The sequence below is a fragment of the Homarus americanus genome, unplaced genomic scaffold (assembly GCF_018991925.1).
Source record: "Homarus americanus isolate GMGI-L3 unplaced genomic scaffold, GMGI_Hamer_2.0 scaffold51476, whole genome shotgun sequence".
NCBI lineage: Eukaryota > Metazoa > Arthropoda > Malacostraca > Decapoda > Nephropidae > Homarus > Homarus americanus.
In genome coordinates this window covers 3,465,689-3,482,746 of record NW_024736148.1, presented here as the reverse complement: position 1 = coordinate 3,482,746, position 17,058 = coordinate 3,465,689, and the positions used below count along the sequence as shown (strand labels likewise).

The following is a 17,058-nucleotide window of genomic DNA, read 5'->3' as shown; positions in this document are numbered from 1 at the left end:
GGCCGGAAGATGCAGAAGGAACGCATCACCGTCCTGTTTACCACCAATGCCTCCGGTACCTGTAAACCAAAGTTATCGGTGATTCACAAAGCCCGCAAGCCGCACGCCTACAAGAATATGGACATGAACAAGCTTAATGTCCACTGGCTAACCGCATGTAAGGCGTGGATGTCCTCTTCTCTGTCCCTCTTCTGGTTTGACAACTGTTTTGTTCCTGACGTGCAGAAATTCTGCGAGCAACAGAATGTTCCTTTCAATATTTTGTTGCTCCTTGACAACGCACCTGGACACTCGCCCCTACTTATGGATCGTCACCCCAACGTAAAAGTGGTCTTCCATCCTCCCAACACTACGTCATTAATCCAGCCCATGGACCAGGAGTTAATCTGCAATGTTAAAGCTGCATACTCGGCAAAGAAATTCAAGCTCCTGAACGACTCTACCAACACCAAGGATGAGTTGCGTAAGCTGGGTGACACCGACAGCGAGAGTAAAAGCGACGAGGACAAGGAACAAGAGGCGGCGACTCAAGAACTTCTCGTCAAACAATTTTGGAAGAAGTTTAACGTCAAACAAGCTGTAGACTTCTTGGTGGAGGCATGGAATCTGCTGTCTATTGCTACGATTCGTCACGCATGGAGACATGTGTTGCATGGCATACCAGGTGAGAGGAGGAGTGAACCTGTGACTGGTCAGGTTCAGACTGTTGCAGTAGCAGTGGACCTTGCCAGAGAAGCTGCGCTCAGTATTACAGCTGAAGGCTTCTCCGAGACCACCAACGAAGACATCATGGAGGTGATCAGAGATCCTGAAGTGACTGCCGACGAGATGTTGGAAGAAGAACCCGCCAGTGAAGAGGAGGAAGAAGGTGCGTCATTCTCCGAAGAACCTAGTTTAAGTCATAGTGATATTAAGTGTGTCATAGAGTTAACAGAAAAAATTAAGTCCATCGTTTCCCGCGACACTGACGATGAACGCCATGACGTCTTCCATACCCGACTGGTGCAGGCTATGGAGCCGTACATCACGGTGTATCATGACAACATCAAAGCCAGCCGTCAGCAAAGCATAACCGAGTTCTTCGCCCGCAACCCACCACAGCCAGCCCAAGCCAGTGATAGTGATAGTGAAGTTGATTTTGAGGGATTTGTCAGGGAAGCCATAACAACTGTAAGTGACAGTGATATTGATTCACCTAGTAATGGTGATTCACCTAGTAATGGTGATTCACCTGAGGGGCAGTAATCTGCCCTCTGCCTCGGAACCAGCCTCCATCCCCGTATGCCGACCCATCTCTTCTACTACCGTGAGTGTTCCTCAAAAATTTTCGTTTTTAACCTATTCTTTATTTTTCCTATGTTAACCTTTATCTTTCCTAACCTAACCTCTTTTATATTACTTGTTTTTCATGCCACCATAAAGTTAAGATAGAATTTTTACTACAACATAGTTACAGTCTACGCGGAAGGTTAAGGCACACCATGGGGAAAAAATAAAAAAAATCATGGTTAGGCAATAAAAAAATGAAAATAACACTCACCCGCCCCTCTTAGTATTTTGTTGTGTTTCCCTTCCTCTTCAGCACCTCTTTCAGTCGTTGTGGAACACTGTCTGCAAGGTTTTGCAGGTGCTGTGGGGTGAAATTGGCCCACAGTTGCTTAATTGCTGTGGTGAGCTTGGGGACGGACGAGGTGTCGAGGTCACGTAGGCGACGTTTCATGAGCCCCCAAAGGTTCTCAATAGGGTTGATGTCGGGGGAACTGCCAGGCCAGTCCTTAAAATATGAAACCTGGCAATCCTCCAACCACTGAGTAACCGACTTGGCTGTGTGGCAGGGAGCACCGTCCTGCATGAACACGACGGCGCGTGTTTTCTCAAACGAGTCAGGCAGAACGTCACAGAGAAGCTCGAGGTACACACCCTGGTTAACTTTAATGTTTTTTTCAAGCACAACCAACTCACCAACACCATAATAAGTGAAACAACCCCATACCATCACTGAATCAGGATGCTTGACCGTCTTGACGGTGTACCTGGGGTCGAGCGGGTCAGAGTCTGGCCGGCGGTACACCCTATCGTGACCACAACCACTCACTGTAAACGTGGCTTCATCACTCCAAAGGACGTTCCTCCAATCCTGAAGGGACCAAACACTGTACTTCTTTGCAAAAGTGATCCTCTTCTTCTTCTGGGCAGCAGTCAGCAGGGGCTTACGGCGTGGGCGGTAGGCGCGATAACCGAGATCGTCATGAAGAAGCTGCTGCACCGACCTTAAGGAGACGTGACCAAGGAGTCCGGGGTTAGCTTGCTTTAATTCCCGGGCCGTGAGCTTAGGATTAGCATTAACTTGCCTAGCAATCACCTTCCTGGTTCTAGGAGACGTAAGCCGTGGTCGCCCAGACTTGGGTTTAGGGGTAGGCAACTCTTCCTGGTTGTTTGCCTCAAACTCCGAGATGAATCGGTACACTGACCGGCGGCACACACCGGTTAATTCAACTATTTCAGTAACTTTATGATTAGCCTTGTATAAACCAATCACCTGTGCAATATCCTCACGCTTAGTAACTCTCCTGGACATCTTAAAGACCCAGAAATCACACGATAAAGCACTGTAACTCAGGCGTAAAATCACGACACGTGGCGCTCACATGGGTACAATAACCTCCACCCACGCAACTTAAACAAAGACTGAGCGGTTGCCGATATGTGACAGCTGTCGCCTAAGGGTTCCAGATGCCGCTAGAATTGTGACTAAATATTTCTGATCAAAATTTATCCCTATCTTGAGGGTAAAACGATTTGTGCTAAAAGTAAAGTCACAGCCCAATTTGTGCCTTAACCTTCCGCCAGAGACTGTATTTGTCGTCAAAAAGTGGAGTTTGGGGGTCGGGCTGGGTTCTATTGGAATTAATCCCATATGTTCTGTTATTCACTTAACGCGGGACCCTCTGGGTTCAATTGACCGCGTTAAGTGGGGTACAACTGTATAACCTTGAGGGTAGGGGCCCCAAGTTGATCTGTGCCTCAGGCTCCTATTAAGTTTAATCCGGCCCTGATCTTCTGTTCAGATCACTAGATTCACCCTGAAAGTAGTTTTAAATGTACACTAACATTAAAACTTAAAATTATTGGCATGTAAACTGCAATAACAAAAACATATAAATGGCAAAAATTAAAGAATAAAAAGAACAAAATGGTAAAACTCAGTGTACACACTGCATCACAGTCTATGGGACACTAACCTTAGCAACCAACCCACCCACCTGAGGATGTTGCCTGGCCTGCAGCCCTAGCAACAGTGCTCTGTGCCATGGACCCCCTGACCTCCACATGCTAGCACACGGCTTCACAGCCGAAACTAGTAGATACTTAAAATGTTATCATAATTATATCTTATTTTTTTCTTTACTTTCTGCATGTAGTATTGTGTGCACATGTAACTGATTAAAAAAGGAAGAAAATTACATTTATCTTCCCAAATTACAAATTGAAAAATATCCATAATATGTACTGTATATCACAGGTGGGGAGTGGTTGGAAATTTCTCCGCTCAATCCAGGAATTACTTGCTCATTTTAATACACCTGTAATTCATTCCAGAACATAACCATTTTTTGGAGAGTTCTAGATACCAGGATGACAGATAAGTGGTCCCATACCTGTACTGTATAACTAAATGCAGGTAGTAGTGTAACCAGAACAAAGGGAAGTAGATGAAAGATAGTTACTCAATTTTCAGGAATCGTTAAGACAGTAGTCTTTTACTTTTGTTTATGTACAAAGATTATGTAATGTTTTAATTTTCCTGAAGGCTGAAGTGATGACTACAAGAATTTTTATTTCAGGCTGAAGAGCTACTTATTAGCCAGAAGTTGGACAAGGAATATTTGCCTATCTCTGGTAATGCAGAATTCTGCAAAAAGTCTATAGGCCTTGCTATTGGTGATGACAACTCAGCCCTGGCTGACGGACTGGTGAGTAGTGTTGAGAATCACTGGCAACAATTGGTAAATTAGTTATTTTAATATACTGTACTGTATACTGTACAGGTTAACAAGGAAATGTTATATGTATCTAAGAAAGCTGCTTTTTTCATTATGCAATTTTTTGTTTATACGTATACCTGTAGTTAAACCTTTTTGATAGTTCTGTATGCAAGAATTGGAAAGTCAAGCTTCTCCATAGCTAAGATTAAGAAAACTGAAGGATAAATTTTGCCTTAACCTGTAACTATGAGGCTTTACAACATGTAGTTATGCAGTAGTAGATAATGAACAATGACACTATAACAAAACACAGCGGTGCTAAACATACACTTTTTCTAATTCATTTGTAATGTAATAATGAAACAATGGTAAGTGGGGACCCTGTTCTAACCTAGAGCTTCTAATTTAGTAGTTTTGATCCTAATGATGATGTTTTCATGGCTGTCTTATTTTCACAGAATGTGACTGTTCAGGGAATTTCTGGTACTGGTGCACTGCGAATTGGTTCCACTTTTCTGTCTAAGTTTTTCCCTGGCCCAAAGGTAAAATCATCCTGTAAAACTATCTGTTAAGGAACTGTCATACATTAATCAGGTTGTTATATGAGGCGTCTAGCGTAGGAATGATGAACTCGCCAAATCATAGTTTTGAGTTAACGCACGTCAGAGTTTTAGAATTGTAAAATCACAGCGCCATACAAAAACAACCGGGAGTAGAGATGAACTCGCCACTTCCTGACATCACAGTTGGAAAGATATAAACCTGGAAAATTCCGAAACCATAGAAAACGGATTTTTGGTGGACTGGCGAGTTCGTCCCTCCTACGCTAGACGCCTCATGTCTAATCAAGTAAAACTAAAGTGCAGTATCTTTAAAAGTACAGTATGCACTAATGACATGGTTTGTTATGCATAACTTCAGTTGTGACATTAAAAAATCTGTAAGTATTTGTTAACACATATTACTGTAAAGGTAAATAAACAACTGTATATTAATGTAATAATCACATTAATTTTCTTAATACTGTATACAATTACTGGAAATAGATTTAACAAATATATTACAGTAATAGTACAAGTACTGTATGTGATTTTATAGACTGTGTGGCTGCCGGCACCAACCTGGGGTAATCATGTACCCATCTTCAAACATGTTAACATGGACGTCCAACAGTACCGGTATTATGACCCCAAGACCTGTGGCTTCAACTTTTCTGGCGCTTTGGAAGATATTTCGGTTGGTAAATCTAACCTGTATTTTTATCAAAATTGATTGGTTGAAATAAAAAAAAAATACTGTATATAATTTTGTCATCCACAAGATGATTGTTGATAGTGCACAGTAAAGATGAATTGTATATGTAAGTGACTAGATGTAAGAATGGATGGAGATTAGTTTTATGGAGAATGTTGTTCGTGGGTATAATTAGTTTTGAAGTATTTAAGTTCTGTGCAAGTTTTCTGTGAGTGTGAATTGAGGATATATTAATTAATTTTAGTTTCTTATGCCTCTTCTGACAACAGTTCCATTTCATTTAGTTGGAATTGAAGTGTGGGCTGACTAGTTATAATGGGCCCTAGTTATAATGGTTAGTTTGAATACTATTAGGACCAGGGCTCAATTGATTTAGGGTCAATGTTAGGTTGTGAGAAGAAAACAAAATTGCGTAAACTATTGATGTTTAATACAGTGTGTTTGATTTGCAGAAAATCCCTGAAGGTGGCTTGATCATGCTTCATGCCTGTGCTCATAACCCAACTGGTGTTGATCCCAAACAAGAACAGTGGGATGAGATGAGCAAAGTCATAAAGGACAGGAAACTTCTACCATTCTTTGACATGGCTTACCAGGTTAGGATTATAGTTATTATTCATTTTTGTAGAAACTTCTTGACAAAATGTAGACAAGTACTGTATCCCATAAGTTAACTGTAGGATAGTGAGACTTCCCAAAAGCTGTAGCAGAACTTTTACCTGTATTCAGTATCTTCTGAGGAAGGATTTTTTCAAGTTGAGTTTGGGGGTGATATAACCACATACAGTACTTTATGACAGAAGACTACCAGAGTCCAAAACTAATATAATATTACTCTGCAGTGTTTTCAGTTCTTTTATCAATGGCAATGATCAAGCATAACAGATTTTGCTTTTAATTAAAACAAATCTTTTAAACCTATGATTTGTGAAGAAAAGGGAAAACATTTAGACATGCAAGTTTGAATAACAACGATTAAATTTTAGTGATTTAATATACAGTAAGATCTCATATTTCACGATTTTTAATTTTGCGAGCACTGCCTCATGTAACCAAGTCTTATATTTGGCATAAAATATCATGAATTTTGCGAGATCCAGCAAGCTGAACACGAGATCCAGCAAGCTGAATGCTGGCCACTGTCTTGAATGGTGTCACAACCCTCATACCAGTTAGTCATTTCTGTTACAACGGGTGTTTTGTCAGTGCGAATTGGTTGCAACGCGATTGATGAATAGGGGAACGCTGTTTGTAAAATGCGAAATTTTGCATACGAATGTTGGCTATAACAGGATTCCATCCTCAACGTTTTAAGCGTGGCGCGGGGTTATGCAAGGTTTCCCGTTCACGTTTGACATCACATGTTCAATTGATTCATGTCTCGTCTCCTCGTGTGTTTTAATATTCCACGTAGTATTAATGAATTGTATTGTTCATTTTGCACACACAAACGTTAATTCAATAAAAAAAATCGGAAACATAATTAAAATATATATGAACGGTAAATAAGTGTTGCTTTCATATTCTTATGTAGAGAAATGACGATATGTTTTCACATGTGTGCACTTACATACGCGATCTCACTTTTTTCTTTACCATTATCGTTAGCTACTTCTATTGTTTCATTTATTAACATTAAATAACATTACTTACACCAACCATAATAATTTTACTACAGCTACAACCAAGGTCTTATTTTCTTCAGTTTTATATGTAGAACCAGTCAGTCACTGATTTTGTAAACAACAAAAACAAAGCCATCTTGTCTCCTCGTGTGTTTTAATATTCTACGTATTATTAATGAATTGTATTGCTCATTTTGCACACATAAACATTAATTCAATCAAAAAGACATTCAGTAATAAACAATAATGAATCCTTTGTACATAAGAGAAATGACGCTGTTTGCATGATTGTGCACGTCTGAACATTGGTGAGCTGTTGAAACCCGTCGAAATTCGAGTTTCCGCCGTCAAGATTTTTAATTGTTTTGTTTTTTGTGTGTGTTCCAATAAAAAACGTTGAATTAAAAACTCGCGAAATTTGAAAAGCTACTGTATGACATTTAACCCTTCAATATGTCTTCAAAGAGACCATGAAGCAGAGAAAGTGGTGCTAGTGCTTCCAAACGTAAGCACAAGTCACTATCTATCCAGGAAAACGGTGAATTTCCATGGTCCGGCACCGGTCAGGTCCCGAGGTTGCCGGACTAGAGAGGTACAACCTGTATATGTATAATCTATTTTACATTAATTATTTCAGGGAGTGAAAAGTACAGGAATGAAAATACTGAAGTGAAAATAAAGTATGCCTGGATAATTCGCAGAATTTTATTTCGTGGTCCTCTATTATTCGCGGATGACACCCTTGTTGTACCCAAGAATGTCTGCGGATAGTTTTAAAGTTGCCGGCGTTTTTGTTGCTGGGACAGGGAGATATTTGTTCTAGACCGTAATTTCCTTTTTCTGTACAGTCGGCCCTTAACATACGCGGGGGTTAGGTAACAGAGATACCCGTGAATGTTAAAAATCTGTGTACTTTTGCTGCCCCCCTCCCCCCTAAAAAACCCCTGGCCCCCCATGTCCTTATTTACCGTATATACCTGTGTGTAGTTCGAGTTTTTAAGACCAAATTATTTGGCAAAAAATTGGGGGTCGACCTCTAAACGGGTAATAGTTTCGTTAGGTTGAAAAATATTTTCCGGTAACTACCAGTAAACAATGGAAACGACGCACCAACGCACCACCAGCTGTGAGTGTCGGTACAGTTGCCAGGGCAGATCTCTTGCGTCATGATAGCAAGCCCAAAGTGGCCAAATGCATGGTATGGTATGCACAGGACGATGTAAAACAAAGTATTCATTTTTTAAAGTTTATTTATAGATACTGTACATAAATTTTTTTTCATTACATTTGAAACATCAATCTTTGTTAATTAAATTTGAAACAAAAGAAAACTACAATACCGTATTTTCATTAAAATATTACATCACAAGTATATTTTACCTTAACTGTGACTGAATGAATATATTCTCAGAAATAAATATGGAATGTAATATTTTTGCTGAAATGACGTACGTATTACAGTGGAAAGTGGGATAAAATCATAACAAAAGCAATGACTTTCGATTTCTTTCGTTCTTCAAAAGATTTTACCGTGGAACAAACCTGTACTGTACATGTACTAAATGATTACGGTACTTAAATTGTTATGTCTATTGCAAATATAGATTGTTTATACAGGTATTCAAATAAATCACTATCTTACAAGAATCCCAGCAATGTAAGTTATATTCACCCAGGTCGTTTGGGTGGCAAATTATGGGAAGAGCTTAGTCACTCTTAAGTAATGATAAATAAACAGTAGGCCTTCAGCGCCAACTGTCACATCTTATCTCAAATAAATAAAAAACACCACACTCTGTCACCTCACCTCCACCCCCCGTTCCCCCCCATGCTCGCTGGCTACCTCCCTCCTTGTGTTCCCAGACAAAAGATTGGTGATAACTTTATTCTTTAAGGTGTTTATTTTATATAATAATCTCAGACTAAAGTTAGGAGATTATAATTTGCATTGCTGGAATCCTTGCAAGACAGCCAATAATTTGAATATAAACGTCATATATTTTGCTCAAGAGATAAAAATTGTTGTACATTAGTGTATAGTACTGGTTTTCAGTGAAAAAACTATTGTATTACAATAATATTCCCTCCTAATTGACTTGAATAAATACTTGAATGGAAATATACAATATTTTTGTTGAAACTACCCGCGTTTCGGTGTAAAGTGTCAATAATAGATGGTAAACAATTTGCCTTCGGCACTCTGTGTTTCAGGCACGGCGAGCCTCAGGTTATAGGACGTAGAGTGTTTTTACTGAAGGTTTTGTTGTTCCAGTACCCTCAAAAACTTGGGTCGACCTATAAACAAGGAATATCATATATTAATGATTTTTTGGTAAAAAAATCAGGGTCGACCTACAATGCTGATGTCAACACAAGCGTGGTTACAGCGAGACTGACTGACGTGTGTGTGTGTGTGTGTGTGTGTGTGTGTGTGTGTGTGTGTGTGTGTGTGTGCATGCGATTTGAATGTACTTCAATGTACAGAATATTCCTCCGGCGGGGCAACCCGCATATTTGCGAATCTGTGTATGCTAAACCCGCGTATGTGAAGGGCCGACTGTACTGTATTGTATATGTGTGTGTGTTGACAGACACATACATATACAGAAAACACGTACAAATAAATAATATTGGGAAAATCCTCTCACAAATAATCAGAAACAAAAGTATATGTTGGGCCCAGAAACCGAAAAGCGACCACAACGCGTTGTGGTTGTTTTCAAAATAACCAGACAGCTAAATTTTGCATTTGGAATTTACTCTAACCTAACCTAAACCAATCCAAACTAACCTGACCTAACCCAGTCCGAACTAACCCAACTTACCCAATCCAAACTAACCTAACCTATAGCAATATCTCACTTCTGGTTATTTTCCAAACAACCACAACACAGTATGGTTGCTTTTCAGTTTCTGAGCCCAACATATATTTAAAATGTTGAGTCTACCCTCAACTCCACTCCGTGCTTTGTTATTAATAAAGCACGGAGTAGACTCGACATTTTTAAAATACAGTACTGTACTACATTTGTTTCTGATTACTATTTGTGAGAGGATTTTCCCATTATTATTTATTTGTATGTGTTTTGTGTGTGTGTTATACAATACAGGTATAAGAAATAATTGTCCTAAGGGAAAATACATTTCTTTGTGCACAAGTAAAAATGTACCCCCACTCTGGTAAGCAAATGTTATTTGCAGATTTGACGATTCGTAGCCATTTTGAGAATCTAACCCCTGCGAATTTGAAGGGCATGCTGTACTGGGAGTGAGATTATGCACCCAGAAACTTTTCTCCATCGTAATAAAACACTGTACACAAAACATCATGGGCAATGTTGTTAGGAGTTTCCTCTACATGTGGCTCTTCTTTCATGGTGCTGTTTTAAGGGCCTCATAGATGTTCACATAATATATATTTTCTATATATTATTTTATCATATAAACATTGTGGAAAAGAAACTGAAACTTTTAGTCTTTTAAAAATTACTAAGTAATAAATGTTACAGGGTTTTGCTTCTGGTGATGTAGCCAAGGATGCATATGCTGTCCGGAAATTCTTGGCAGATGGGCATAAAATCTGCCTCTCTCAGTCCTTCTCGAAGAACATGGGGTTGTATGGTAAGTACTTGACCTGGAGTGATTTCTCTGTTTAGCCATTCTAAATATGATCCATTTTATTTATTTTTTTAATATGCACTGTACAGGTGTATAAGTGCACTAGTTCTGTTCTCGATAGTGCCCAAAGATATGTTTGTGTATATGGACTTACATTTTACAGCACTTAAATTGCTGAATACAGTATCCAAGAATTACTCAAGCTGTGTTGATACTGACATAGAACTTTGTCATCATCAGCAGCTTTTTATGGCCCTTTTTCACACTTGTGTAAGTTAGCTGTTAATACCTGCTGGCAGCTCTCCATGGTTTATTGCAGCCACTATTAACAGGATTTTATTGTTTATATCATTTTGTAACCCCTCTCCCCATGTTATTCTTGGCCTACCCCTAACTAGATTCTCTTTCACATATACTGTACTGTAAACTCTTGACCCAATTAGTCTCTACTCTCTCCACATGCCCAAACCATCTCAACGTACTTCTACTCAAAATGACACGAATACAGTGCAGTACTCTTAATACCCAACTGACCTCTTAGATGTGCACATAGTTATGTCTTTCAGTGTAATATCACATATCTACATCACCATTGTCATTTCAACCGATTCAAGCCTGAGTATGTCATCCTCTTTAACCTTCCGTGTTTTACTGCCATACATCTTACTTCTTATGCCAGTTGCATACATCTTTCTTTTCACACGAACAGAATGGTTGAAAGCAATAGTGGTTATCAAAGCTAATAAGAATTTTGAAAGTATACATCAGTGAGTTTTACTTTCTTGGTTCATCAAATGTTTTAGAAACATTATGCATGAAAATTTTTTACCACATTTTCTCTATATGAAGCTATAAAGCTAATTAATGTTAAGCCACCTTGAGCATAGAAAGTCACTGAATTGAAATTCAAAGCGGACACTGTCTTAGTTGCACTTATTGTATTACTGTGGAAATGTCTTGAATTTAGTAAGGAAGCGGGCATTGGCTTTAAAGTCATTGGTTTTATATTGAAAAATTCTGCTGGCTGTCTTCATTTTTAGTGGTGTGACTCATTGTACGAGTTACTGTAAATCATTATTTTTTTTGTGTATGAATTAGCATGCAGTAATTTTATATAAAATGCAGTCACCTGTCAATGATTAAAAGACCCCAGTGCAATTATGAACATCATTGTTTCTTTTTCTAGCCTGATATATTTCCACTGTTCATTTCCTTATCAGTGGAAGTTAACGAATAAAAGATGTTTGTGACTGCATTAGTTTGTTCTTCACAGTTGAACTTAGATCCCTCGAAATAAGTCGTTTCAATATATGTAACCTTTTATTTCATAGGTGAGAGAGCTGGTGCTTTCACAATTATCTGCAATGACAAGGATGAGGCAGCTCGTGTCTTGTCTCAGGTGAAGATTTTGATCCGGCCTCTGTACTCCAACCCTCCACTCCATGGGTCTCGCATTGTGGCAACTATTCTTAATAATCCCGATTTACAGTAAGTTTAAACACTGTTCCTTGTTTATATTATTTCATACCTTATTTGATACATTATAAAATAATCAAAAGGGAAATGTTGTATTTATGCTTATTAAAAGAACTTGCAGTATTTGTTTGTTGGTAGCAGTAGATTTCAAGATGTTAAGTAATATTTGTATGCAAGAAATATTTAGTTGTACAATTGAACCGGTCTTGAGATGAGGATGTATTCAGGGAGTCCCCACTTATTATCATGTATGTATTCCTGAAAAGTGTGACTTTGAACAAATCAAACACTAAAGGAATGCATTGTCCCATAAAATGTAAAAGAGGGTTATTAGGATCTTGGGAAATTTTTTCCACCTGATAAAGAGGTGAAAAATTAAGGTTAAACAAATAATTTAATGCTTATGAATGAAGGTTGCTCGAGGAGATTAAGTCAGGAGGAGGAAGTGTGTAGACCCTTTTCCTCTGTCTCGGCATTAATGCTGACCTCTTCAGCCAATTGAACATTCTCTTGATTGGTTTGCGGATTCTCCCATTTCTGTGTACAAAAAAAAGCCAATGATTGTTGCACGCCTCTTTTTCTTCTCGATGTAGTTACTCGTAGCACTTCAGAATCTCCTCGTTTTCCCTCATCACTTTGTAATTCCAGTACCTTTTACGGTCATCGTCCTGGAAAATTTTTAATCCACCTCCAGTCATCTGAAGTTTTTGAGTCAAGTTTTAAAATGCTTTCAGGTCAACACATCCTGATCATAACTTCCCCCATACACCATTCATACACTCCTGGGTTATCTCAGCCCATGACTGACCAATAATGATACATTTAAGGATATAAAATGTGCCAGAATTCTCTCACTGATTTGAAGATTGATGTAATAAGCCTTAAAGGTTGCAAGTCTCCTTGGTTGGTTCATGGGTTGTAGGAGTGAAGTTATATTGGGGGAGGAATACAACTTTAATGTTATCACACTGTCACTGAGGATGACATCAAGGTTTTTCTTGGCACAGTAATCCTTCCAGGCAGGAATGGGATAGAGTGAGCTGTTCAGAGAAAATAGCTCCAGTAAATCTAGGAATTCTTGTTAGCGTGCTGTATGACAGGTAAATGCAGGTAAATGTTCTATAGAATGCCCTGAGTGTTCATGGTGTGTCTGAGTTATACACAGCCACTATTTTTACTTTATTTAATGCAGCATTAGCTCTAAGAAGCAATGTTAGATGATCCTTTGCTGCCTTAAAACCTGGTGTTGAGTTTTCCTCAGTTGAAAAGTTGATTTGCTCAGGAATATGTTTCCAGAAATCCTGTTTCATTCACGTTAAAACCTTGCTTTACAGAATGACCACATCAACACAATTTTATGGCCATTTTCCATGCTTGTATCGGTTAACTATGATTGTCTGATGGCACAGTGTCCCCTGTTGCTGTCAGGAAAAAATTTAATAAGTTTAATTGCTGAATGTCCTTATCACCAACTCGATTTTACATTAAGAACTGGGAATTACAGTACAGCATGCACTTCAAATTTGCGGGGGTTAGGGTTTCAAAATGGCAGTGAATAGCGTTTGCTGACCAGGGGAAGGGGGTACATTTTTGCTTGTGTTCAAAGAAATGTTTATTCCCTCTGTGTTTGCCCTTAGGACAATTATTTCTTTTACCTGTGTTGTATATGTGTGCGGGTGTGTACACACAAACACGCTATAAGAACAGCCCAGTTCCAACCATTATAAAACTTATCAACAACTCGTAATCAACCAGTGTATGTATTCACTCCCAGCCAAATCTTACCTTTCTGCACTGTCACTGTTGAAATGCCCTGTAGTATTTCCTTCTCTTTCTTCTTAATGTAACGGACAGTGGATTCGTTAATGCCATACTCCTGGCCACACGCGGCAAAGCTTTGGCCACTCCCAAGTTTGTCCAGCAGTTGTATCTTTTCCACGAGGGTCATGACCTTTTCTCTCTTCACTTGTTTGGGTGCCTTCCCGCAGCTGGATGAAGGTAGTTGAGGGTGTTTGGGAGCCGTCACAAGCACAAGGAACAGTTGTTACGAGAGCAAAGTAGCACACGCGCGAGACAGATAAGTGTTTATCCTGAACTGAGGCGGAGGGAGTGGGGGCACGCAAGGACCAGCCTCCCAGGACAAGAGATACACCTTGTGGGATGCCACAGAACTCACAGGCTCCCCATACCCGCTGCGAAAACGCCGGAAATTTTAAAACTACCCACAAACTTTCTTGGGTATATCCAGGGTGTCATCCGCGAATAATAGGTGACTACGAAATAAAAATGCGCGAATTATCCAGGCATGCTGTTTAATAGTATAGGACTTCCAAGTGCCCTAAAGTGGAGTGAGCAAGGCAATGTTGCTTCTCATTGAGGTAAGCAAAGACTACCTGCCTACCTTCATTGATTTGCTTAAGCTTCTCAGGGAATCCACTCACATTATACTTTATGACCAGGTTTCAGTCTTTTAAATGTTTGTTCCACTCATTTAAACACAATTTTTTAAACAAACTGCCATCAAACGCAGGAATCAGGTCACCTGAATGTGAGAAAAAGTTTACCGAGTGGACATATTCTGCATGGATCATTCATTTGGAAGATTTTTCACTTATTAACCATTAACAGTCGGTGATAAATGTAAAGCAATTACCATTGACCATGGTGAAAAAGAGGGCACAAAAAAGTTCGTCTCTTAGTGGATATACTTAAGTGTCAAAAAGGTGGAAAGCTAAGCTGAAGTTGGCCAGTATTTGGGAGTTAACCATTCCAATATCACAACTGTGGTAAAAGATAAAGTAGTTCCGATATACTAGTCATCCATTGGACGAAAGGTAATGTGCTTATTTCATTAATTCTTAATTATTTTATTCTTTTATTCATATACCATATTATTATATTTATAATATCAATCTATTCATATGTGTTTTGATAACTGTATTTATTTGTTTTTATCTTAAAAAATGGTTGTCTTGTGTTTGGGGACCAATTAATTGTACAGTATTGTATTTTTAATGGGATTTATTGTCCTAGTTTATGAACCCATTTTCAGAAACATTAAGTTCATTAAATAGGGACTACCTGCACATATATTAAATAAAAAAAATTTTCTCAGTGCACTGTGGTTGGAGGATGTTAAAGGCATGGCTGATCGCATCATCTCAATGCGTAGTAAACTGAGGTCAAATCTTGCCAAAGAGGGCTCAGTGAGAGACTGGACTCACATCACAGAACAGATTGGCATGTTTTGTTTTACTGGAATGACACCTGATCAGGTAATTACATGCAAATGTTTTTTTTTTTTTGTATCATTTGAATTTTTTTTTATTAATAGGAATATTTGCTGCTACTGTACTTAAAAAAACCCCCTCAAATTAGTGTAAATTGCATGTTAAAATAATTCCATCATAAATATTGTCTTACTTTAATCAGTGTATATAAACTATCTTGCCTGATCCAACTTCCTTGCATTAATATTTGTTACTTTTACAGGTTGCGAAGCTGACGAAGGAGTTCTCTGTGTATTTGACCAAAGATGGCCGCATATCTGTTGCAGGTATTGCTTCCAGTAATGTGGAATATCTTGCTCATGCAATGCACCAAGTGACCAAGTAATGTGCTAGTTCTAAGTTCACTTGTTTTAGAGTATTATAAAGAGAAAAATTAAGACATTTACTACAGAATGAGTTTCTTCAGTATTTGCAAAATGGCAGTAAAAATACATGGCAGATTACAGCCATATTAATAAGAAGCAGGATCACTAAATGGTAGTTAACAATTGCATTATCATTGGTCAATGAGAAGTAATGTTTGCCCAATGTTCCATAAAATCTGTTACAATGGAGTCTTGTCCCAGTTCATAAAAGACCAGTCTTTGCCTCCTTCACTCCTCTTGGTTACTGTTGCACATGCTTGTTTGATAATTTTTCACAGCCTCTACACTTCCTAATTATAACTATGATATTATACCGTTGAATGTCAATAAACAGCTTCATGAACTTGATTGAATTCTTGAGATTTTGCTTATGGAAAAAGATGAGCATGAAGTTCCTGTTATGTGGATGTTTTTTGTTAATGCTGTTACTAGAATTTTTTTTTAAGTCAACCCAGGAATTGTATTGAGAACTCAACAAGAGTATTTTTTAAAATCACAAACATGTTAAGCATAATGACACCACTGGTTTATATATGCACACACCTAGCAAAAAACTAATATAATGTATTTGTATGAAATACTGTATAGGCGAGCTAAATAGAATCATTTTGGATCAGAAAAATGTAACCTAGAATATTGTTTTTGAACTTGTATATAGTTGTTGATATACTGTACTCTAGTACAACCTAATAGCAATCAACCCTACAGTCACACATATGGGACCTAATGTGAAATTTTTTAATTTATTCCAAAATAGAATGAATTTAACATTGAATTCAGTATATTTATTTCTGTATATATCAGATGTAATTCTTTAATTACAGAAGATACTCCCTGTAATTAAAAGTACATAATAAAGTCCCACTTAAAGAAACCTTGTCATTTACCCTTAACGTGTTCTGTTCCATTAGTGATGGTGACAAATAATTCTCCATCAAGGTGTTAAAATGATTGTGCAGTGTGGCAATCTTGCATACAGTATTAAGACATTTTAAATTAATTTCAACATGTCCAAAATGCAATACAGTACTCCCATTACTTTTTAGGTCAACACATCACATCTTGAATTTCACTCCAAGACAAATACTATGCCATAATTCACACAATCATTCCACAACAATCTGAACTTGGATGCTTCACTCATTAACACTGACAATAATTCCACATGTGAATATCCCTGCACTTTCACTTGAAGCGGAGCTTGTCCTGGACACAGTTTTCCCACAAACAATACAGTGACCCCTCGTTTAACGAACGCCTCGGTTAACGAACTGCTTTCCATAAGGATCTTCAATTCGGTTAACGAACAAAAATTCGGTCAACGAATTTCTTACGAACCGACCTCAACATGTTTTCGCTTGCACTGACCGGGCAACCAGCTTAAGTATCAGTCCGCCAATACATTAATCGGTTCTAGGGCTTAAATTCCTTACTATTTTAGTAA

At 38.3% G+C, this 17,058-nt stretch overlaps 1 protein-coding gene across 1 annotated transcript in view; it reads left to right on the top strand.

Moving 5' to 3' along the window:
* Positions 1-16,484, top strand: part of LOC121872056 (aspartate aminotransferase, mitochondrial-like) — a 43,945-nt gene extending 27,461 nt beyond the window's left edge. Inside the window, exons 3-10 of the mRNA XM_042374728.1 lie at positions 3,846-3,974; positions 4,445-4,528; positions 5,085-5,222; positions 5,693-5,836; positions 10,375-10,486; positions 11,815-11,971; positions 15,075-15,234; positions 15,452-16,484. Of these exons, the coding sequence (XP_042230662.1) occupies positions 3,846-3,974; positions 4,445-4,528; positions 5,085-5,222; positions 5,693-5,836; positions 10,375-10,486; positions 11,815-11,971; positions 15,075-15,234; positions 15,452-15,574 (1,047 nt within the window). The 3' untranslated portion in view covers positions 15,575-16,484. The remainder of the gene's footprint in view (positions 1-3,845; positions 3,975-4,444; positions 4,529-5,084; positions 5,223-5,692; positions 5,837-10,374; positions 10,487-11,814; positions 11,972-15,074; positions 15,235-15,451) is intronic.
* Positions 16,485-17,058: the final 574 nt, after the last annotated feature.